At 47.4% G+C, this 25,340-nt stretch overlaps 1 protein-coding gene across 14 annotated transcripts in view; it reads right to left on the reverse strand.

Annotated features, from left to right (window-relative positions):
- The window catches only part of PACS2 (phosphofurin acidic cluster sorting protein 2), a 456,225-nt gene that overhangs the window by 64,252 nt on the left and 366,633 nt on the right, over nucleotides 1–25,340 (reverse strand). For 8 of the 14 annotated variants that reach the window (XM_085627187.1, XM_085627181.1, XM_085627184.1 and 5 more), the window contains exon 7: nucleotides 7,488–7,568. In XM_085627187.1, coding sequence (XP_085483313.1) covers nucleotides 7,488–7,568 — 81 coding nt within the window. The remainder of the gene's footprint in view (nucleotides 1–7,487; nucleotides 7,569–25,340) is intronic. The other 6 variants (XM_085627192.1, XM_085627190.1, XM_085627191.1 and 3 more) reach the window with 1 other exon arrangement.

Raw genomic sequence — 25,340 nt, forward strand, 5'->3', positions numbered from 1 at the left:
TGTCCCAGCCAGTATTAGGAGAATCACCTAAAACCGTGTTGGAAATGACCATCTTTTTTATGGTATTTCCTCAGATTATTTGACTGGTGAAGCATTTGGACTCTATGTTTTTTTTTCTTGACCTTTCGTGAAACGAAACGCTATATTAGTGGCGACTGGCACAGATTAGTTGTCTATATTGAGGTAGAATACCCTCCTTTAGAATTCAGGAAGATTATCCTATTTGGTCATGACTGATAATTGGTTCATTGGAACGGAGCACTGCATACAATTACTAACATTTTATCATAAAGAGCCCTGAGGAAGTTCAAGTCTATTGAACGAAACGCATTGGCTGTTGTCTGGCTGTTTTGATGAGAAGCAATAAAGGAATCCAATAAAAAAAAAAAGATATTCAGAATTCTTGACTCTTAATGGTTGGGTGCACCATTCCACATTGTGTGTCCCTACTTGTTTTCTGCTGAAACAGCAGTACCAATCAGCGGCTGGTACTGAGGAAGGAGTGCACCAAATTCGGATTTACGGAACTGTGCAGGAGGTGCGGGTTGAGTGTCCGCCATGGCTCTAGGTCTCTTTATAGACTCTATGTGCTTTACCCTGCTAACCAATGGTAAAGTGCTTAAGCTCGCCTTACCAAACATGGTAAACTTGGTATACACCGGATTGGTACATTTAAGTTACTTATAAGTCCCTAATGTACGGTACTACATGTACCCAGGGCCTGTGAATTAAATGCTACTAGTGGGTTGCAGCACTCATGCCACCCACTAAAGTAGCACTTTAAAACGTGTCTCAGACCTGCCACTGCAGCCTAAGTGTGCAGTTTTAAACTTACATTTCAACCTGGCAAAATAAGTATTTTGCTAGGCCTAAATCTTCCTTCCTAATACTTAAAAGTCACCCACAAGGTAGGACATAAAGTTTCACAGGGCAGTGTGTGTATAGTATGTGTGTGCTTAAGTTTTACATTTCCTGGCAGTGAAAACTTTCCACAGCTGTTTTTCACCTTTGCAAGGATGGCTCGCCCATAGAAAAGTGCTGAGTTACGTTATAACACCTTTTAATGCATAACTTAAGTTTGGAAAGAGCCTGAACCATGCTTTAAAGACTAAAATTAATAGTAATTCAAAATCCAATCTAATGGTCAAGTTGAGATTACTATTTTGAAAATGGCACTTTTAGAAAGTTGACATTTTCCTGCCTAAGTCAACTGTACCTTTCTGCCAGAGTTCAGTGTCATCTGACTGTTAATGGCTCTCCTGCGGTCAGACAGTTGACAAAATGGCCCTGGGTGTGTGGAAGAGTGTTTGTTGCCAGAGCCGGCTAGCCGGAGGGGGTTGTACCCAGCCCCTTCCTAAGCTTCAAATGGTAGCCTGAGGTTCTGCCCAGTCCCTTCCTGGCTTCAGCTGATGCCTACCTGGTCACTGGAGAAACTCGAACTAAACCCAGTGAAAAGGGAAGAATTGACCTGAACTAGTTTTAGGGTTAGACAACGGGGTGATCCTTGCCTGCAGACTGGCCCTGGGTATAAAAGTGGCAGCCATAGAACCTGAAATCAGAATACTCCTCTGCCCGAGAAGATTCAGAAGGACTGCCCTGCGGTCTGAAGAAAAAAGCCCGGACATGCTTGCCTTGAACTCAGGAGCCCAGTAGTGACCCAAGGTTCAGCTGGCTGACCTCCCGTTTGAGCTACAGAATCACAACAATTTTTAGTGGCCTTTCCTGGTTTCCAGATGACCAGACCCAACTAGACCTGACCCTGGTCGCCTCTGTGGGAGTGAGTACTGACCCTCAAGTGCTGTCCTCAAGGTCCTGTAGCTTTGAATGGGGTCAGAGTGTACGTCTCCCTGCTTACTTGAAGGTTCCACTGGATCCAGCACGGAGTGACGCAGAGCCCTGCATCAGAGCATCGCATAACTCCTAATCAGCAGCTTCCCCGGATCCGACGCAGAACAGTGTCGAGGCTCGCATCGCAGCACCATGCAGTTCCCGATAGATGGCTTCACCGGATTTGACGCATTACAGCACCGCGCAGCTCCAAATCACAGGTTTCAACTGATCCCACGTAGAGTGATGCAGAGCCTCGCATCGCAGCACAACCCAGACACTGCATCAAGGACAGAAGGTACAACTCCCAGCGTGCCGAACTCGATCCTTTACCTGGACCGAGTACCAGCATGGCAGCGTTAACTTGTGACTTTATCCCAGTCCAGCATAACCAGACACCCGCAGTTGGCGCTTTGCCCCTTCTGGCACTATTTTCACCTTTTTTTAAACTCAGAACTCTGGTTCCACTGATTGGATTTTTGTTGTTTTGGTTTCATTATATTTATTAAAATGTATTCAATTTTTATAATATGGTTTGGGATTGTTAGTGTGTTGTGTTATCACTTTATTACTGTTTGAGTACTGAATAAATACCTTGCGCATTGCCTCCACGTTAAGCATAATTGCGCTCTGCCAAGCTACCGGAGGGTTAAGCACAGATTTATTTAGTTATCTTTGTGGTTCACCCTGAAAAGTATTGTGATTATTATTTATAATAGGTTCTCATCCTCTTCAACCAATAATCAATTTCTTACAAGCCAGTAATTGTCCCCCTTTTTAAATACATACTTCAAATAGTAAATATAAGAAAACACTTTAAAATGTGTTCTAGAGCTGCCTTAATGATCCCTAACTGACAATTAAAGTAAACAGACAGAAAGGTCATGTTAGGCATGAATATAGACAGTGTCATATAAAGTTCTACTTAAGTAACATATCCAGACCTTTGAAGACTTTAAAACTTAGAACAGATGGCCGTTTTTGTTTTTTCTGTGAAAGCTGACAACCCTATGCAAGGGCCAGAAGGAGGTCTGGACACAGTCCTAAGACATCAGAGGGTAGTCTACCCGGCTCTATCCACATGGATCTCCGCTTCATGCATTGGTGTCATACCTCCATGCAGTCTGCTCTCTACATGTTCTGGCCTGCTCATTTTGGAACCCTGGTGACCCCGTGTTCTGCGTCCGCGGGCTTTCTAGGGATTGGCAGATCCTGACTCTTTATTTTATTTATTTTACCTGAGCAACACATCATTTGTAGCAGGTTAGCAAAGCAGCTTGATGAACACAGAAGCAAATAGGAGGGAAGAATTAAAGAAAGTCAAGGGAATTTAATTTCCTCATTATCTGATGAGTCTTCCGGAACCGTATTCTTCCTATTGGCACCGTTAGCAGATGTGGATGGTGGCAAATCGATTCTCGAAGATGTGTGAGCTGGTCATCTGCTGCCCGCATGCGGGTGCCCTGTGCGGTGTCAGAGGAGGCGGCCCCCACTTTGTTGGCCTGCTGCATGGAGGGCAGGATGCCTCCCGAGCAGAGGTGATGCAGAGATACAGGAGAATGAGGGGCCCTGAAATCTGGGCTCAGGTGTTAAGGCAATTGTGGCTTTGAGCATGGAGGTGGCCATGCTGTGTGTATTAAAATGTAATGACTAGACCACAAACCTGCTACACAGCCCTTCACTGGATGGCAGCCATGTTGGTGATTTATTTAGTCACGAAGGATCAGAATGGTATAAAAAATTCTCCATGCAGCACGGAACGATGCAATGCCCAATCCAGAATTTTTCGATTCGCTTTTCAATTATGAATGTTTTTTAATTCATTTGCACTGTAATTATGCTATTCTGCCTCTACTTTTGTACAATTTGTCTAAAAGCCTTAACGTACACTGTAATGACCCATTTATTAAAGTTCACATGAAACAGTTATTTTGTAAACTGATATGGCAATATGAAACTGTTCTATGTAAGTCACTATGGCATCCATTTGGGTCTTGTTTGTGCTATATAAAACTGCAGAAATAAATGAACACTGGGCTACAAGAGTCACAATACACAAAGCAGCAAATTTAGTTTGACAGCGCTGTCCACGTAGGGATGACGGACACCACATTTTCTGCCTTTTTAAAGAAGACAGGCTGGTCAGACTTTTTTGTACGCCTAGACCCAAAACTTTATACACTGCCATGTGGATTTGTCGTCTGTTTTTGCCATAAGCACCGGTTTCTAAGTAATTAAAAACAAGCATCTGCAATGCAATAGGTCTCACATTTACGTGATTTTGAGCTATTGCCATTGTAAATGACACTGCCTTTTGTTTATGCTTTGATTGTTAAAACATAAATAAAAGGCATTGTCATTTACAATGGCAATGGCTTCAATTCTCGCAAATGCGAGACCTATTGCATTCTAAATGCTTGAAGGCATCGCTGAGTTGCCCCCTTCTTTCTCCAATGGCCCCTAAAGAGCTCCTCATTTGCTACGAGTAAAATAAACAAGCCGGTGGTCACAACTGCGCACGAGAGACTCTCCTGCAGTAAAAGAAAATCATTAAAGAAAATAGTGCTTACAGACTAAAGAAGACATAAGTGTAACAACCAAAGTAAAAGGGCCAGTCCTCATGGGACGTTAGAATTGAAGACGAGGCGGTACTAAGGAGGGATTAACAAGCCTAATAGCGAATCAGAAGCCAGTATTTACTAAGGACAATGACACAAGCCAATGACCAATATGGGCGGAGAGTGGGCAGGCCTTCAAGTACATACTCCAATAAAGCATGGCTTGCAGAGCAAAATGTACACCGGCGAAATAGATAACTTGCGCCACCTAGTGGTAATGTCACTTAAGATGCCTCGTTATTGAAGGTGGCAAGCTGCTTGCATTTAAAAATGTATATAATAAACTTAGCTCAAGTATTACAGAACCTGGGACATAGTACCCTTCTGCCTCATACGCCGCCCTCTTCCTTGTGATGGCCCTGCGGCACAAAGGGTCAGCATTGTGCCACAAGATGTCCATGTTGAGGCAGGCTGTTCATTAACCTTATTGGGCTAATGTCCGGTCGTATTGAAGACGTTATGGACATCACTACAGCGTTAGTGGAGCGTCCCTGCAAGTGTTTACACTTCTTTGTGTTCCCATTCCTATTTTAAAAGCAGCGTTGTGCAGGACACCTTCTGCGCTGCAGTTTCTTGGTCAAAGTCACGTGATAAACTGATGCTGACACCTCACGGGCACGTCTGCACAGCGCATGCTCCTAGCGTGCTGAGCTGCGCGAAGGGTATCCTCCATGGACCATGCGAGTATCTCATTCTGCTTCTGTTTCCATAGAATAAATTATATATGAGGAGTAGCTGGTGGGTCTTTTGGGGCTGCAAGGGGTATGGAACGCGCTTTATAAATACCAATGCAAAGGGCACTTCAAAAAACAGCTTTCAGGATATAATATGCTTAAGGCCTTCATACCATATATAAAAGCACTGACATTTCTTAGTTACAGCACCCTGAAGACCCCAAGGTGCAAAGTTTACACGTTATAAAATATCTAAATAGGGCCAGTATATAAAAACCTAGTCGAGATGCTTTTATGCACGCATTAGACTGAATTTTAGATGAAAGACACAATTCCTGTGGTACTTGCATCGGTCTCCAAGTGCACACCTCTGGGCCGCTGCAGGGCATCGGATAGTGGCTGCCAAGGCGGAAGGGGCAGTGTTCCCATGTACGGTCATCGATCTAAAAATCACTGCTAATGGTGCCAGTGTTTTTTTTTAGACTCTGATCTCATTGAGAAATTTAAAAAAACGACTACAAATACAGGCGCAAACCAACCCCACTAGCCACGGACCACCTGCAAGTCTATGTCAAAGCTGCACTGCCCAGGTTCACTGTAAAAAGTTGGGTAACTTCTTGTAACCACGATGCAGTTGATGCAGCACAAACACCAGTCTTGTTGGCATCTCTCTCCCACAGAGAGAGCAGACACCCCCGAGAGCACTGCAAACAAACCACCAATAGATACACACCATATCCTGGATTGAAGTTTCTGACTTGCCTACTTATTAACGAGCTGAACCCTCCGCCTGGTGCTTCCAACAACATCTGAGAAGTGGAGAAGTGTGGCTCAATGGTTAGAGCGGCAGACCCTGATGCAGAGGTCTGGCCCGGGACCAGGGTTCAATTCCTGCCTCGGCGTGTCTTGGGCTCATAATTCCTCGGACCTGATTTCTCGCCTCGGTGCCTATTCTAATCATGAGTCCCACGCTGCAACTCTGGGCAATAGCTTGCTTAATCTCCACAACAGCCCCAACAGCGCTGGGATGCCTGGCTTCACCCTGGGGATACCCAGGAGTGGACATTTCACAGGGAAAAGCCTAGCGGTATGAGTACAGCGCCGGGAAACCACGAAATGGGGTAGCTGTGCACTATACAAGTACAAACACATTTACATTTTACATTTACATCGGACTAAAGAAGCCGGAATCACCTGCCTAATTCTACCCAAACCCGCACTGGTCACCTCCACTAAGTCTTACCCCAGGACAGAGCAGATGAGGGTCCATCAAGCGCCGCCCATGGCACATCAGCCGTGTAGGATTCACACTCAAGTAGTACCAGTGAACTCCATCTACAGAAAAGATCTATTCTGTAGGACTCTTTGGAAATCAATAATGCCAACACCAATCACCTAGCAGCAAAGCTCTTTCTGCCTCGGTAACAACGTCTTCCGTTGTAGTACAGGAAACCAACTCTAAGGTGTTAGACTGGACGGGGTGGGTGTTATTGGTGAAGGAAGCCAATGTGGGCAGAGGAAGCCCAGAAAAAGTCAGATGAGGGATAAAGGACCACAGTGGCCACCAGGCATCCAGGTGCTATTGACGCAGAGCAGACTGCAGTGGAGATCGGGCACCACTGGGACAGGACACCCTGAACACAAACCCCTGGAAGGATCAGAAGATTCAAAATATTCATGGCCCGCACATCCTGCTTGTGGCTACGAGCACCCTCTTTTTATGGCTGATTTTCAAAAGTGAAGGCCACTCTGAAAATATTATATGGATCCCTTATGGTAAAGAGGTCTTTCATGTCTTGCTTGGAGGTCATCAGATGTCCTATGCCTCATGTGTTTCCACCCTTGTTTGAGCGCTAATCAGGGATCCTGCTCCTGAGCACACATGGTGGTGGGGTGTGGCTGTCTGACCATCCCAGATCACCCCTCGCACCGTAGAGACGTTGTGAGTGTGTGACAGCACGTATGTGGCTCTTGGAGCCCAGTACACCCTTGAAATTGAAATAAGAAGCATGTTAATAGGACTACATTGAAATGCGTTAGTCTAACGCCTGATGCGTGGTACTTGGCAGGGCTGACCTGGTATTCATGAAGTTAATTGCCTTTAGGATGCATTATTGAATCATTACAAGATGAGGATTAGGACTAACCAGACAAAAGCCAGCAGAGCCGTGAATAAACAAGTTCTTCTACTACATACTTTTGGTTTCCCGCCTATCATCAGTGGTGAAAGTGTGTCCCAACAACGAACAAAAACAAGTGGTGTAGTTCTAGTCGCTTCAAGAGAGCCTGTCAAACAAAAACAAAACGACATCCCAACCCATGAAGCATGCGCCCTCCCGTCCTGTTAGTAAAATGAATCTCCACCGACCCGGGTTATTGACGTCGTTCTTACTATCGATCTCCGCTGCTTCTTCGGCTTCCCCACATCATACTCATCGTCATCCAAGTCCTAAGGAAAGAGAAGAAAATTAGAGTGGGAAACAATGCTTCTCAGTTGCCTGAGGTTAAAGACAAGGCGGAAATGTAGCAGACTTCGTTCAATGGTGCAAGAACAGGCATAAAACCCGGCGTTCCCTGGTTTCACTGGTAAAGCCTGGTTTCAAGAGCCTGGTACAGGTGCATCATGGGCTGAAAATGGGGCAGTCATCTGGCGGGTATAATTCAAGGATCTTAACCTAAAAACGTGTTGCTTTTTGCCAGCACATGATAAATGTATTCAGAAGTTTCTATAATGAGCTATTCTGATAATTTCCATTTTAATTTATTTTAAAGTTTTAAGACAATCGGAGCACTGAAAAAGATAAGCACAAGTAACACTGAACATAAAAGAGAGAGCATAAATGAGTATAAACGCAAAAAATATGCTACAAATTGGAAAAAATAGAACTACTGACTTTCAGCTGTGTAATTGGGGTGTTAGGAAGTCTATGGAAAAAACAACACACACTAGGTAACGTATCTGAACCACATTCTTATAAATGTAAGCAGATTAAGAAATTAAAATAGTGTTCACACTTTATGATTTTGTTCTGAAACACTGCATTGTTGGCAAGATAATGTTCCTTTCCTGCTCCCTCTTTCTCTTTGTTGAACAGGTTTCCTATTGTTTCAACCTTTTTTATACAAACTTTACGATCATTCAAATAGATGTGTGGCACCGATTTGTTTATTATTGTGATTTTTTTTTTTTTACTTTTTATTGGCATTTGTAGTAAACACATAGCAAATATATGCACTTATGGACTTACAGTAAACATGTACCCTTGGATCATCGTATACAGATGTTACTAGTATAGTCAGCGGATCGCACAGGCTTAGAGGGTCCAGGGCCCTGCCCTATCCTGTATCCGGGCCCACCCCCGCTGACGCGCGCTGTGGATGCCGCATTATATGAGGGCTGCTATGTGGATCCATCTTCCCTGAGTTAGTTGCCCCTCAGGTCGTTGAAGCGCGGCCAACTAATTACTATTAATGAACTGGGGACTTGTAAACTGGGGAGTGCACCATATCTGGGATTATAGACCTTGTGAGACTAACGTCGGAGAGCAATGTCCCACCTTATCATCGTGCTAAGTTTTCGCTGACGCGGGGAAGATTGTTTATTATTGTGATATATGACTTTCTAATAGCTGCTTGGCAAATATATATTTTACCTAAATAATGTTCGTTGGAGTAATGCTTTACTTCAATATGATCTTTTTGTAAACAGCTCTAAATAAAGAAATTAAAAATGATACACAAACAACCACCTGGTCTTAGAAACTGAAAACAATATCAGGTTAAATTGTCTACTTAACAAAAGCTCCTAGAGGCAGACTGTGGGGTGGTTTACGTAGTTCCAAGTGTGCAGGATTTTACCCCAGACTGAGAGTTTTATCACAGAGCGGTGCATCGGGATTTTAAAAACTAAGTAGGACTCTGCAGTGTGTTTCAGCAGTTTTCTGCATGAATGGGGTTAGAGCATTCCCCTGGAGCACAGGAGATTGTTATGATGACTGTCAAAGGGTTGAGACCAATGAGAGCTGAATATTATTAAATATACATTTTTACCCACAAAGTTGGGCAAAGTTTTACAACTTCACAGAGTTTGCAAAGTTTGTCAACTTTGCAAAAATATTCATGCATTCAAACTTTCTAACATAAAAGTTTTCCTGTCAAAAGTTTACTTGTAGGAATGTGTTGCCACAATATGGGAGTTTGTTTGGGTTGTTTTTGCCCCAAAATAAATAGCTTTATGGGATTTTTATCCCATGTTTCTTTTTAGGTCTCACCTAAGCAGCGCTAGCGCTGTCTCTTCGAGGCATGCTGTATTCAGGATATGGGCATTAAGCTCTGTCCATCTTTACAATTGGCTCATCTTGCTGTCCTTTGTAAATGATGGCTTTTGATTTGTCAATAGGCTTAGCAGTCCTCTCTTTAGTACTTCCCTCTCTCCTGTTACCTCTCATAAGGACAGCCCCTCTTACATGTGTCCTTACTCTCTAGCTTTCATAAGCAGTTAAGGAGAACTATTTACTTAATTAATGTCTTGCAGAAGCAGGCACAACATGCTGTGCAAGCGCATAGCAATGGCAGCCGCTTCTTTCATATCCAGCCTGACCCAACACTCCCTCTTTAAAGCAACGCTTTAGCGTGGCATCCACCCCCTGCCCCTTGGATTTCAAATAATATTTTTTTTCCAAGCAGCCCAGCATCCAGCACTTCAGCAATGGCAGACGCACACACCACTTGTGGGTCGCTGCTTGAGCAATGGCGGCAGCTTCTTGTTTTTATTTTCAGCGCGCCATGCGTGCGTTCAGTTTCACAATGGCGGGCTGCAACACTTCCTCAATCCTCTTCCCACAGCCATTCGTTGCTCTGCCCGACCTCTTTCTTCTCTCGCTGCGGGTCTCATCTCTGGCAGACCTCAACGCCCCATAAGACCATAGAAACAACACACCGACTCCATTCTACAAACTTCTCCCTAATCATCCACAGTCAATTACATTTTTATTTCTTCCGCCCGCCGTTCCTTATTATCCCTTTATTAACCCTTTTTATGAACACATTGGATGACCTGTGGCTGTTATACTGCAATTTGCGTGATTTCATAATTAAGGATGCTACAGCTCATCTATATTTAAATGTGTCTCGTCATTCAAGAGTCTTTTTTTTTTTTGCAGGCAAATGCTTTTTTTCCCCATTTAATAGTATGGTATAAGAATGAGCCGCCACCTCTCTAGTGCAGATAATCCAGTTATAGGGTCATGATCGCTGACGTTTGCTCTCTGTGGAAGTGTCTGTCATTCCTAGTGGTCTACCGCAAACCTAGTCGAGATGCACAGACAACCGCAGAGAGCAAACAAGTGCACAGAAAAGCCTCCAGGTGGTCGCAAATGTGCGACTCAATAAGTTTACAATATAATTTTTTTATGGACTACTACATAGTCATCTTACAGAATGCTGCGGCCTGTCATTTGACCTCATGGTAGGACATTAGTATCATCCATTGGAGATGTTTTGGGGTGGTAGAGATCCTAATCAGGGTCACCCCAGGATTCACCAGTGGGATTTAAGTCAAAGAATTGATCATATAGGTCAAAAGAACCACATAGACTGCCAGAGTGGGAAACGGTGTGAGGAGACCCCTCAGGTGACTCTGGCGGAGGCGGAGGGGACAGTATGCATAAGCAAGGTGCTACTTAAGGTGCAATTGGTGGTGGAGGCAGGGATGTAGGTGGAGGATGCGGAAGAGGGTTGGTGTGCCGGTCTCTTTGGTGCCGGCTCAGCGGACGGAGGCTTCGAAGAAGGTTCACTCTTGAAGGTGAGTCTCCTCTTGCTGGGAAGGGTATCTGATGGCTTCTGCAGGGGTGGCTTTGCTCAAATCTTCCTGGTGACTTCTACCTGGCGTCAAGCTTATTCTGGAGCATCTGTAGGAAAGGGACCTCGGATTCTTTGGATTCAGATGCTGACCAGCTTTTTGGCATCGACAGGAGCTTTGGTATTATCTTTGCTCATGCCTTCAGCACCGTCCTGGTGGTACAAGAGGTGACACTCACGACCCTTCGCATATGTAGGGCTCTTAGACCAGTGACGGTAGAGCCCGTTGGATGGAGCCATGGCCAAATCTGAAGTCTTGCCACCTAAAGCCCGAAGGCAGTGAAGGCACTAAAGGGGGCGTCTTTTGTGTCCACGCTTGGGGTTCTACATTAGTGTGGGACTATTTGTGCTTGTAGGCATGGGTCTCGGGCTAGGCGGTGTCCTTATGGGCCTGGGTGTGGTCTTCATACTAGGGTGATCTCGGTGACCTGTACTGCCTCATGGTCTGATGGACTCGAATCTCCCAACTTACTGGCAGTCGCCTGCCCTGCCAGGATTCCTGATGGGCCAGCCTCTTTGCCCTCCTTGATGCCAAAGGTATCTTCCTTCCCAAAGAGAGCTGAAATATCGGAGGATGCCAGCTGGTGCACCTTGCGCTAAACCCAATGTCTTTTCCTTCCATACTTTAAGAGTTTGCTTCAAATGGCAAGTGAGGCAGAACTCCAAGAGGTATCCTCTTGACACGTTGCAGGACAAACCAGGGACAACATTAGAAAGGCACCCGCTCTACCAGCGCCTTCTGGTCTGCACTGTCTGGTACTGAGGACCGAAGAAGAGTATGTGGTCCCAGAAGGGCATGTGGAAGTCTGCGGTGTCCAGCGTTGGCCATCATTACCTTCAGTAAATGTAAGAAGAAGGCGCCACGAAAGACTAGGACTGGTTGTTTGTGTATGTCTGTATCAAAAACTAACCAAGTGGGACCGAAAAAATGTGGTCAGGACACGACTAACTGTGATCCCTGTCGGCGAACGTCCAAACCCGAAGGCAGAAATAAATACAATCTAACATGGAGTCTGTGCCCATGCACATTTCCTCATAGGGAGGAATCACAACACATCAATCAATCAATCAAGCATTTGTAAAGCGCACACTGTCACCCTTAGGGGGTATCTGGGCGCTGTGCCTGTGTCGAAGAGCCAGGTCTTGAGTGCCTTTCTGAAGTCTGTCAGCGAGGGGGCTGTAAGGAGGTTGTTCCAGGTCTTGGCAGTGATGTAGGAAAAGGAGTAGCCACCTATGCGGCTGCGATGGGAGCGAGGGGGGGGGGGGGTTTGTGCGAAGGGGAATAAGGAGGAGTGCAGGTGTCTGGAGGGTTGTTGGAAGATCAGCCAATGGTTGCTATAGGCAGGTCATAGGTTGTGAAAGGCTTTGTAGGCGTGTGTGAGGATAATGAACTGGTATCTGTTCTGGATGGGGAGCCAGTGGCGGTCTCTATGGTGGGGCACAATGTGGTTTCATTTGAGGAGGTACAGGATGAGTCTGTCTGCAGCGTTCTGTATGGTCTGAAGTATTCGAAGGAGCTGGGTGGGGACACCAGCTTAGGGTAGAGTGTCACATCTTGTGACTAGAAAGACTCCTACGAAGAAAAACATGTTGCAAATGTCCAATCCCGACAATAGATGGCAGTAGTATGCAGAGCATGTTTATCCACAGCCATACATGCTGGAAACCAACTTACTGCAGGGTTCTCTTGTTTCTGGGGTGTACAAATAATTCCTGCAACAAGACACGGGTACAGTTCATCAATCTGGGGGAGAGAACTAGTGACGCAGGCAGCATCTAACTTCTCGTCCAAGAAGAATTTTAAAACTCCCCACTAGGGATGCAGGTGCACACAAGGAGTTCCTTCTGCAAAGAATCTATAATACATAGGATTCTGCAATCCTGGTTTAAAAATGCCTCTCTAATTTCTTTATCATAGGAAACTTCTGACCATTCAGTCGCCTATTACAAAGAAAAGTAATAGGCAAAGAAATGATGTAGTCACTCGCCTGTAGGAACTTGTTACAGTTGAGTTCAGAGGTCACAATGCCTGCTGCAAGAGCCAGCAGCCAAACAAAAAAATGCACGCCAGGAGACCGAGAATAATTAAAGCAGCTGTTTAAAGAAGGAAAGCAAAATTTGACTTCTGCTCCATTTTTCAAGCTTTATGGTGATAAGCAGAAAGGCGACATTTATAGCAGCATGATTATTTTTTGCACTCCTTAAGTAATTATGAAAAAGATAGAATTTCTCTGCACGTTCTAAACTTTGAGTGACTGTACCTTTTAAAAAAAAATGAAAACTGGGTTGATACCAAACATGACTGGGTTTGGTGCAGCCAATATATAGTTCGATATCTTGTAATGACTGCTGGCAGCACTCTCAAAGGCTGGAGAATCGACTCCAAGGGTTTGTAGGGGTGTCCTGCTCATGCAGGGGCACCCTCACACTTATAACCAAGCCCCTTGCCCTCTGGACTGAAGACCCTGCCATAGCGGTGACTTACAGGTTTTTAGTGCAGTGACCTCAGATAGAAAGAAACTTATATGTATTGTGAGAGGTGCAAGCACCCACTCACACAGGCTGCAATGGCAGGCCTGTAGTCACAGTTTAAGAGGACTCGCGTGGGTGGCACAATACATGCTGCAGCCCATTGGAAACCCCTGGTATACCTATGACCTGGGTACCTTAGTACCATATGCTAGGGACTTACAAGGGTACAACAGTAGCCAATTGGGGATTGTAGGAGAGTAGGGTCTGCTATCCTATGGTCACCCCAAATTTTTTGCTTTTTGCTTCACTGGTTTTTGACATATTGAGGCTGTGGGCCTGCCAATCAGACCCCCAGCCTGCTGTTCTCTCTACTAAATGTACACTATGCACCCTAGGTGCATAACCAATTGGAAGTGGATCACCCTGTGAGCCCCTGTACCAGTGTACACTAGGTACCCAGGGCATTGGTGTATCTAAGGCCTACCAGGGGCTGAAGCATGTATTGTGCCACCCCTGGCCTGGCCTAACAAATTTGACACAACTGGCTGATCACTCAGCTGGGGTAAATTGGTGTAACCACCTCTTACTTAGGTGTAGTATACCTATACCTAATGGGACACATGTTAACCTATAAGTCACTCCTATGGCAGGCCTTAACAATCCTGAAGGCAGAGTGCTTGGTTCCATGTGAGATGGTGCTCTGGCAGGAGCAGGGCCTGTCTGCAGTGGTCGGAACAACTTCCTTCTACTGTTTCCAGATATCGTCATACCATATACTCTTAAGTGCATTATGAACCTCGCGGTTAAATGCTATCTTTGGTTTGGCTTTATCAAAACATGTTGAGTAAGGTGTCATACGAATTGGGATACTAACCCCTCGCCAATTCTGGCGACGGGGTTAGCATTCCACCCTTCTAGAGGGACACGACATGTACAGTACCTGAAACCCGGGTAAAATCAGACATAGCCTCAGCTCCACAAAATGGATGCTGCCACCACAGACACAAGTCTGCCCTCCTGCTGCTGGGAGTCCTTCCAGCTTGGGAGGTGTGGACAAAGGGTTTCCTTCCAGGGGAGGTGCGTGCACCACCCCAGACAGGATTTTGTGTATTGGTCAGGTAGGGCTTGAAAGAAACCAGACATGCCTGTGGCTCACAAGGAGCCTCGGTGCATATGCCAGTTCAATCCGGTCCTGGGGCACACCAGTCCCGGGCCTGGGGCGAGCTGGACAAAGGATTGGGGGTGTAACCACCCCCCTTCCTGGTCCCACCCTTAGGGAGGGACCTAGCAGGTAGTCCGGCACCTAGAATCCGCTTAAAGGTAGGAGCTGTGTCCTAAGACTTCAGACATCCTGGAATCAACTTGAAACTAAGAAGAAGACGGGAACTTCGACATTCTGCTGCACAGAAGACTGAAGGAAATCTCCCCTGTGGTCAGGGAGTGACCACCTTGCTAACGCAAGCACCATCCAGCGAATCAACGTCTGCTTTGCCGCCGCCTCCCGCCGGAGCCCGAGCCCAGAGACTGACAAGACCTGGACCTCCAGACCTCTCACCGCCCGATCCACAGTCCCTGAAAAGAGGAGACCCGTGGAGGCAACGAGACACGTGGAGCCAGCCATCTTGAAACGACCACGACAAGCTGCAAGTGCAACAACCGAGGCTCCCTCCAAGTTGTGCTTTGGGATCTGAGAAGCCCAACCCTCGAACAGCATCTGCACCAAAGGTGAGCCCTCCAGCATCTCCACGATCTGCGTGGGGCCCTTCTGCATTTTGCCACTCGACGCGCCTAACCGGTTGCTGGCCCGCTGGCTAGTGGCCATCTTGGCGACGAACTTCAAGAAATACACCACTGGTCTGGTTGCTCCAGACTGGCCCTTGCTCCCCTCCAAAGGAGCAGTCCCTCTGACCTTGCTGGTCAGAACCATCAGCTTATCTTGTTCTCCACAACAATTGCTTTTGCCAAGGCTTGTTTGCTTCGATCAAGTCGCAGACACCGCCGACAGCGAGAGCCTGCGTGGGACAGCTCGTGAACCGACTCCTGGACGTCGTCGACCTCCAGGGACCACGTGGCTGCAGAGACAAGCTACACCTTTCTTCCTGTTTGCACCCGACATCGCCTGATACCCACCTAGTGCCACGCTGGTCACTGGCTAGTGACTGTGAACACTGTCCCCTCTGCTTACAGGTCTTCTACAACTCCGATCCACTCTTGGATCCACCGCATCCCTTCCGGACCGACCGCCTGCAGCAACTTTGTCCACAGGCTCCATTGACCCGATAGAAGAAACCCGACGCACTTCGACACCTATGCACCCGCTTCCTGTGGGTGAGGTAAAGCTGGCACTCCGGTGCCCAAGTGTAGAGTAACATCTCTAGTGTCTGTGTTTCCAATCTTAAGGTCATAGTCCATCCGGAAGATCCTTTTTTCAGTAACTTTGTACTTTTTACGCACCCATTGAAACCTATGGGAGCACGCGTGTGACTATTTGCTCTGCACACGCCACCCGTGGACCTCCTGGTCACTAACTGAAGTTAGCTCCTTGTAGGCCCAGCGATTCTAGAGGCCCTAGGCCTTTTCCCTTTTCTGTTCGTGGTACTTGTACCACTATTTTAGTATATGGTTTGAGCGGCCACCAGGGCCTATCCATATAAAGTGCAACTTCTGTGTATTCTACTGTAATCTTGTTTGACGATTTGTGCTCCTGTGCTCATAAAGAGACTAGGGGATACTTTGAGAAATAAATACATATATATTTTGAATATATATCTGTGTGGTGTCCTTTCATTGGTATAAAAGGGGGTTGCATTTGGTAAAACAGCTGGCTTAACACGCTTCACGAGTTTAGCCTCAAAGACTGCTTAGCCTACGCTACCACTAGGGCAGCTAGTCCGAAAAGGTTGACTTACAACCACACCATAAGGGTTGCTTGGCATGGTACAAGGTGATCACTTTAACTAGTGAGCATCATATACCAGGCCAACTTCTCACATTGGTGAGCAGCGGTTGGATTTGAGCTTGCTGTGTTTTACCATTGTAATCTCTTGGTTACCAATTGAAAGATCACATAGGTACCTGTAGGTACATATAAAACAAGATTAGATATACATAAGTTCTACTGAACTTAGTTGTTGTAGAGCAAAGGGAGTAGCACACCCTGACTACAACTACTAGATAGGTTTAGTAGGTAAACCCAAGTGTAGGTAGATTGCAACACATCCACCCACACTTAAGAGCAATGGCTGGGGCAGAGGGGTCCACTGTACCCATCTCTGTTGAGAGTGACCCCCAGAGGGCACCATCCATCTTTGCTACCCTTAATCAAAATGAGCTCAGGCAGTTGGCAAATATCAGGGGCCTTAAACAGCCCAAGAATCCTACTTCTGCTGAACTCAGGGAGCTTTTACAGACTGATGAAGATCAGAAAGCTCTCAGGAAAGCCTCCCAGTTAGGCCCCTTAGGGACAGGAACAGGAGGCCCCCCTTCTGAAGATGCTACTGAAGTACCCCTTTACAATAGCCATCCCTTAGATGAGAATCATACTACAGAGGAGGAAAGTGGTGAGGATACAGAAAGTAGTGAGGATGAAGGGAGAACTAGCCCAGTGCCAAGTGTTATACTTGGCCCAGCTAATCTAAGGCTATTGGGGACTGACAATGGGATCATCCCATTGGATCTCCCCAGTGGACTTAACCAGGGGCTTGGGAGGCAAAGGAATCGCTCAGGTGACTCTAATGCTTCTCATGCCTCTAGAGGCTCTCAAGGTCACTCCAGGAGAAGGATGACCACCCCTCAGAGGAGGGAACATGAGGCCAGAATGCAGGAAGCCCAGCTGAGGATCAGGAAGCAGGAGCTAGAAGTAGCCCTGATGGAAGAGAAACTGAACAAGGCTAGGCAACCTAGAGAGAGTGGGTCCATACCCACTGGTGGCAGCATTGTCCCTAAGGACAAAGATAGGGTCTTTGATAATAGGAACCTGTCTAAGGTTGTGCCCCCCTACAAAAGTGGGGATGACATCCACAAATGGATGACTGCTCTTGAGAGAGCCTGCAAAGTGCAGCAGGTTCCTGACGACCAGTGGGCAGCAATCCTCTGGCTCTCCTTTGAAGGAAGAGGCAGAGACAGACTCCTCACTGTTAGGGAGGAGGATGTCAGAAATTACAGAGCCCTGAAGAGTGTCCTAGTTGATGGGTTAGGCTTAACCACTGAACAGTACAGGTTAATGTTCAGAGACACCCAGAAGACACAGACTCAGGACTGGTCTGAATACATTGAATGTGCCACTAAGGCTTTGGAGGGTTGGTTGCTGGGAAGTAAGGTATCTGATTATACAGGATTGTACAATTTGATGATGAGAGAACAGATTTTAAATAACTGTCAAAACCAGCAACTGCATCAACACTTGGTTGACTCAGATCTGACCTCTCCCCAAGAATTGGGAAAGAAGGCAGACAAATGGGTCAGAACCAGGGTTAAGCAAAAGAACCAGAACCAGGGCCAAGGGGGTGATCAGAAGAAAACAGACCAAAAGGGTGGAGATCAGAAATCTAAAGACCAGAAGTCTTCAACAGGGCCCCAAACTACTGCTAAAGAGGGTGGGTCCCAGCCTAAAGGGAAGAAGAAAGAAGGTCAAAAGAAACCCTGGTGCAATCATTGCAAGAATACAACTCACTGGACTAGTGATTGTAAAAAGGGTGGAGCCCCCAACACTGTTGCCCCTAAGGCACCTGCTCCCAGTACTACTGTTAGCAGTGTTGGTCCCCAGACAAAGGGTGTAGTGGGAATCACTATGGGAACTGAAGAAGATTCTGACTTAGACAGAACCCTGACACAGGCAGTCTTGATCTGTGATGGGGACATTGATTTGTCCCTGACTGTGAGCCCCAGTAATCTGGGAAAGTACAGACAGACTCCTTTAATTAACGAAAAAGTGGCTCAAGCCGACAGGGACACATGTGCCAGTGTCACTATGGTGACACCAGGCTTTGTGGACCCTGGACAGTACATACCAGGTGAGAATTACCTGGTGACCAATGCCAGCAATGCCACTACTTCACATAGTGTGGCAGTTGTTAACTTCTCATGGGGAGGGGTAACTGGCCTCAAAAGGGTTGTGGTTAGTGCAGACCTCCCAGTAGAATGTTTGTTGGGCAATGACCTAGAGAGTTCTCTATGGTCAGAAGTGGAGTACAGGACTCATGCAGAGATGTTAGGTATATCATCACATGTCCTTGCTGTGACCAGGTCACAGGCCAAAAAGTGCCTCACTGAACCTCAGGTCTTGGATCCTGGAACAATGGACCAAGCACCTACCAAGAAGAAGAACAGGAGGGTCAAGGCTGTGCCTTCCCCCCTGCCTCAGAGTGATGATCAACCTTCCCAGGAAGCTGATCTAGAGAACCCTGAAGGAACTGTCCCTGAAGAGCTTGAACCTGATCAGGTTGAGTTTCTGGGGACAGGGGGACCTTCAAGGGCTGACTTGAGGCAGGCTCAGTTATCCTGTCCCTCTCTTGAACCCCTCAGACAGCTGGCTGCTGCTGAGGCTGCTGGGAATGCTCAAGGTACCCATAAAGTGTATTGGGATGAAGGGCTCCTTTATTCAGAGGCTAGAGACCCCAAGCCTGGTGCTACCAGGAGGTTGGTTATACCTCTGCAATTTAGGGGCTTCCTTCTTACCTTGGCCCATGATATTCCTTTAGCAGGACACTTAGGCCAGAACAAGACTTGGGACAGGCTTGTCCCTCACTTTCACTGGCCTCACATGAATGAAGATACAAAGGAGTTTTGTCGCTCCTGTGTGACCTGCCAAGCCAGTGGCAAATCAGGTGGCACAACAAAGGCCCCCCTAATACCACTACCTGTGGTGGGGGTCCCCTTTGAAAGAGTGGGAATAGATATAGTGGGTCCCATGGATCCTCCCACTGCATCTGGGCACAGATTTATACTGGTGGTAGTGGATCATGCCACCAGGTATCCAGAGGCAATTCCCCTTAGGACCACTACAGCACCTGTTGTGGCCAGGGCCCTGCTGGGAGTATTCTCCAGAGTGGGGTTTCCTAAGGAGGTAGTTTCTGACAGAGGTACCAACTTCATGTCAGGATACTTGACAGCTATGTGGAAGGAATGTGGTGTCAACTACAAGTTCACCACTCCTTATCACCCACAATGCAATGGGCTTGTTGAGAGATTCAACAAGACCATAAAGGGTATGATCAAAGGATTACCTGAAAAGCTCAGGCGAAGATGGGACATCCTTCTACCCTGCCTTCTGTTTGCTTACAGAGAGGTCCCACAAAAAGGAGTTGGTTACAGCCCCTTTGGGTTGTTGTTTGGGCACCCTGTAAGAGGCCCACTGTGTTTAGTGAAGGAAGGATGGGAGTTACCTCTCAAAAAGCCTAAACAAGACATAGTGGACTATGTACTTGGTCTCCGCTCCAGGATGGCTGAGTATATGGAGAAGGCATCCAAAAACCTTGAGGCAAGCCAGGCCTTACAGAAAGCTTGGCATGACCAAAAGGCTGTCTTGGTTGAGTTCCAGCCAGGACAGAAGGTATGGGTGTTGGAGCCAGTGGCCCCAGCAGCACTCCAAGAGAAATGGTCTGGACCCCATACAATCCTGGAAAAGAAGGGAGAGGTTACCTACTTGGTGGACCTAGGAACTCCCAGGAGTCCCCACAGGGTACTCCATGTTAACAGGTTAAAAGCATATGTTGACAGGGCAGACATGGGCTTGTTCATGGCTACAGATGAGGGACAGGAGGAAGAGAGTGACCCTCTCCCAGACCTGTTGTCTCAGAACCCTGAAGATGGCTCAGTTGAAGGAGTGACCCTTGGAGGCAACCTCACTGCCCATCAGCAGACTGAATGTAGACAAGTTCTACAATCATTTCAACATCTGTTTTCCCTAATACCTAGCCAAACTGACTGGTGTACCCATGTGGTGGACACTGGTGACAGACTGCCTGTAAAGAACAAGCTTTACAGACAACCTGACCACGTCAGGGACTGTATAAAGGCTGAGGTACATAAAATGCTGGAATTAGGTGTCATTGAACCCTCAGAGAGCCCCTGGGCTAGCCCAGTGGTTCTGGTCCCCAAACCTCACACCAAAGATGGCAAGAGAGAGATGAGGTTCTGTGTGGACTACAGGGGTCTCAATGCTGTCACCAGGACAGATGCACACCCTATTCCAAGGGCAGATGAGCTCATAGACAAACTAGCTTCTGCAAAGTTTTTGAGCACATTTGACTTGACAGCTGGCTATTGGAAAATCAGATTAGCTGAGGAGTCTAAGGCCAAAACAGCATTCTCAACCCCAGGTGGGCACTACCAGTTTGTGGTGATGCCCTTTGGTCTGAAGAATGCACCTGCCACCTTCCAAAGGCTGGTGAACCAAGTCCTTACTGGGTTGGATGACTTTTGCGCAGCATATCTTGATGACAGTGCTGTCTTTAGCTCCACCTGGGAGGATCACCTGATCCACCTGAAGAAGGCTCTTGGGGCTCTGCAAAGGGCAGGCCTCACTATCAAGGCTACTAAGTGCCAGATAGGGCAGAGTAAGGTTGTGTATTTGGGCCACCTTGTAGGTGGAGGCCAAGTTCAACCACTGGAGAGTAAGATACAATCCATCAAGGACTGGTCTCCTCCAACCACCCAGACTCAAGTTCGAGCTTTCTTGGGCTTGACTGGGTACTACAGGAAGTTTGTTAAGAACTATGGGTCCATTGTGACTCCTCTTAATGATCTGACATCCAAGAAGATGCCCAAAAAGGTTCAGTGGACAGTAAGCTGTCAAAAGGCATTTGATGACCTGAAGGAGGCCATGTGCTCTGCACCTATCCTGAAAAGTCCTGACTACTCCAAAGAGTTTATTGTCCAAACAGATGCTTCTGAGTTGGGTGTGGGAGCTGTGCTGTCACAACTTAATGTAGATGGTCAAGACCAACCCATTGCTTTTATTAGCAGAAGGTTGACCCCCAGAGAGAAGAATTGGTCAGCTATTGAGAGGGAGGCCTTTGCTGTGGTGTGGGCCCTGAAGAAGCTGAGGCCATACTTGTTTGGCACTCACTTCAAGATTCAGACCGACCATAAGCCCCTCTTGTGGCTAAATCAGATGAAGGGTGAAAACCCCAAACTGCTTAGGTGGTCCATTTCCCTACAGGGGATGGACTTTACAGTGGAGCACCGGCCAGGTACTGACCATGGGAATGCAGATGGTCTCTCCAGGTACTTCCACTTAGGACATGAAGACGAGACTGGTCAAGGCTAGTTTAATGTCCCAGCGTTTGGGGGGGGATTGTGTAGGAGAGTAGGGTCTGCTATCCTATGGTCACCCCAAATTTTTTGCTTTTTGCTTCACTGGTTTTTGACATATTGAGGCTGTGGGCCTGCCAATCAGACCCCCAGCCTGCTGTTCTCTCTACTAAATTTACACTATGCACCCTAGGTGCATAACCAATTGGAAGTGGATCACCCTGTGAGCCCCTGTACCAGTGTACACTAGGTACCCAGGGCATTGGTGTATCTAAGGCCTACCAGGGGCTGAAGCATGTATTGTGCCACCCCTGGCCTGGCCTAACAAATTTGACACAACTGGCTGATCACTCAGCTGGGGTAAGTTGGTGTAACCACCTCTTACTTAGGTGTAGTATACCTATACCTAACCTTAAATGAGACACATGTTAACCTATAAGTCACTCCTATGGCAGGCCTTAACAATCCTGAAGGCAGAGTGCTTGGTTCCATGTGAGATGGTGCTCTGGCAGGAGCTGGGCCTGTCTGCAGTGGTCGGAACAACTTCCTTCTACTGTTTCCAGATATCGTCATACCATATACTCTTAAGTGCATTATGAACCTCGCGGTTAAATGCTATCTTTGGTTTGGCTTTATCAAAACATGTCGAGTAAGGTGTCATACGAATTGGAATACTAACCCCTCGCCAATTCTGGCGACGGGGTTAGCATTCCACCCTTCTAGAGGGACACGACATGTACAGTACCTGAAACCCGGGTAAAATCAGACATAGCCTCAGCTCCACAAAATGGATGCTGCCACCACAGACACAAGTCTGCCCTCCTGCTGCTGGGAGTCCTTCCAGCTTGGGAGGTGTGGACAAAGGGTTTCCTGCCAGGGGAGGTGCGTGCACCACCCCAGACAGGATTTTGTGTATTGGTCAGGTAGGGCTTGAAAGAAACCAGACATGCCTGTGGCTCACAAGGAGCCTCGGTGCATATGCCAGTTCAATCCGGTCCTGGGGCACACCAGTCCCGGGCCTGGGGCGAGCTGGACAAAAGATTGGGGGTGTAACCACCCCCTTCCTGGTCCCACCCTTAGGGAGGGACCTAGCAGGTAGTCCGGCCCCTAGAATCCGCTTAAAGGTAGGAGCTGTGTCCTAAGACTTCAGACATCCTGGAATCAACTTGAAACTAAGAAGAAGACGGGAACTTCGACATTCTGCTGCACAGAAGACTGAAGGAAATCTCCCCTGTGGTCAGGGAGTGACCACCTTGCTAACGCAAGCACCATCCAGCGAATCAACGTCTGCTTTGCCGCCGCCTCCCGCCGGAGCCCAAGCCCAGAGACTGACAAGACCTGGACCTCCAGACCTCTCACCGCCCGATCCACAGTCCCTGAAAAGAGGAGACCCGTGGAGGCAACGAGACACGTGGAGCCAGCCATCTTGAAACGACCACGACAAGCTGCAAGTGCAACAACCGAGGCTCCCTCCAAGTTGTGCTTTGGGATCTGAGAAGCCCAACCCTCGAACAGCATCTGCACCAAAGGTGAGCTCTCCAGCATCTCCACGATCTGCGTGGGGCCCTTCTGCATTTTGCCACTCGACGCGCCTATCCGGTTGCTGGCCCGCTGGCTAGTGGCCATCTTGGTGACAAACTTCAAGAAATACACCACTGGTCTGGTTGCTCCAGACTGGCCCTTGCTCCCCTCCAAAGGAGCAGTCCCTCTGACCTTGCTGGTCAGAACCATCAGCTTATCTTGTTCTCCACAACAATTGCTTTTGCCAAGGCTTGTTTGCTTCGATCAAGTCGCCGACACCGCCGACAGCGAGAGCCTGCGTGGGACAGCTCGTGAACCGACTCCTGGACGTCGTCGACCTCCAGGGACCACGTGGCTGCAGAGACAAGCTACACCTGTCTTCCTGTTTGCACCCGACATCGCCTGGTACCCACCTGGTGCCACGCTGGTCACTGGCTAGTGACTGTGAACACTGTCCCCTCTGCTTACAGGTCTTCTACAACTCCGATCCACTCTTGGATCCACCGCATCCCTTCCGGACCGACCGCCTGCAGCAACTTTGTCCACAGGCTCCATTGACCCGATAGAAGAAACCCGACGCACTTCGACACCTATGCACCCGCTTCCTGTGGGTGAGGTAAAGCTGGCACTCCGGTGCCCAAGTGTAGAGTAACATCTCTAGTGTCTGTGTTTCCAATCTTAAGGTCATAGTCCATCCGGAAGATCCTTTTTGCAGTAACTTTGTACTTTTTACGCACCCATTGAAACCTATGGGAGCACGCGTGTGACTATTTGCTCTGCACACGCCACCCGTGGACCTCCTGGTCACTAACTGAAGTTAGCTCCTTGTAGGCCCAGCGATTCTAGAGGCCCTAGGCCTTTTCCCTTTTCTGTTCGTGGTACTTATACCACTATTTTAGTATATGGTTTGAGCGGCCACCAGGGCCTATCCATATAAAGTGCAACTTCTGTGTATTCTACTGTAATCTTGTTTGACGATTTGTGCTCCTGTGCTCATAAAGAGACTAGGGGATACTTTGAGAAATAAATACATATATATTTTGAATATATATCTGTGTGGTGTCCTTTCATTGGTATAAAAGGGGGTTGCATTTGGTAAAACAGCTGGCTTAACACGCTTCACGAGTTTAGCCTCAAAGACTGCTTAGCCTACGCTACCACTAGGGCAGCTAGTCCGAAAAGGTTGACTTACAACCACACCATAAGGGTTGCTTGGCATGGTACAAGGTGATCACTTTAACTAGTGAGCATCATATACCAGGCCAACTTCTCACAGGGATGTACATAATTACTTACCATGGTGAATCTAGGGAGAAAGCCGAGTGACTGGGGTCCTGATGAGCAGGAACATAACCAGACTAGATCAAAAACAAACTGACACCCGGCAAAAAGTGGGGGTAACCATGCTAGAAGGATCCTACCTTCCTACAGTATGGCCGGAGGTCCTTTATACCATATGTGTACGCGTGTCAGATGGATATCCTGCAGGATGCGAGCCTGGCTCCTACTGAGGCTGGCTGTAGATTAAAATGGTGCTCAGGCGGCAGGCGTGTTCACCCTGTTCAGGCGTGTCCAGCTTGCTCAGGCGTGTTCACCTTGCTCAGGCGTGCAGTAATGAGCATGGAGACTCAAGGGATTCGGGTATCGCATGGGAGACACTATTTCCCCATATATCATTGGACCAGTCGAGTGTGTTCCTGGTGCATTTTCTCATGAATATGGGGATCATCCAATTGTAGTTTTCGTCGGACCTGACCTATGACTTTTGTGGATTGCTCCCGGCCATCTCCACAGCAGGAGATCAAGGATATTAATGTGTGTGAGCCCTGACGAGGCTCAAAATCACTTTTGAACGAAACGTGTTGGCTGGATGTCCATTTGTATGGGAATTTTATGAATATGAATTAAAGGAAGGACAAAAAATACTTTTAAACACAACTGAGACCTTGTGGACTAGTGCATTTCCGGGTGCGCCATTCCACCTCTTTTTAAACCCGGCAGGATGCGAGCATGACTCTCTCCTAGCCAGGCTGGCTGTGGACTAAAATGGTGCTCTGGCGGCAGGCGGTTCAGCTCGCTCAGGAGGGCAAAGGTCAGCGTGCCTCCGTCCCCCACC

Source organism: Triturus cristatus, chromosome 9 (assembly GCF_964204655.1).
Source record: "Triturus cristatus chromosome 9, aTriCri1.1, whole genome shotgun sequence".
NCBI lineage: Eukaryota > Metazoa > Chordata > Amphibia > Caudata > Salamandridae > Triturus > Triturus cristatus.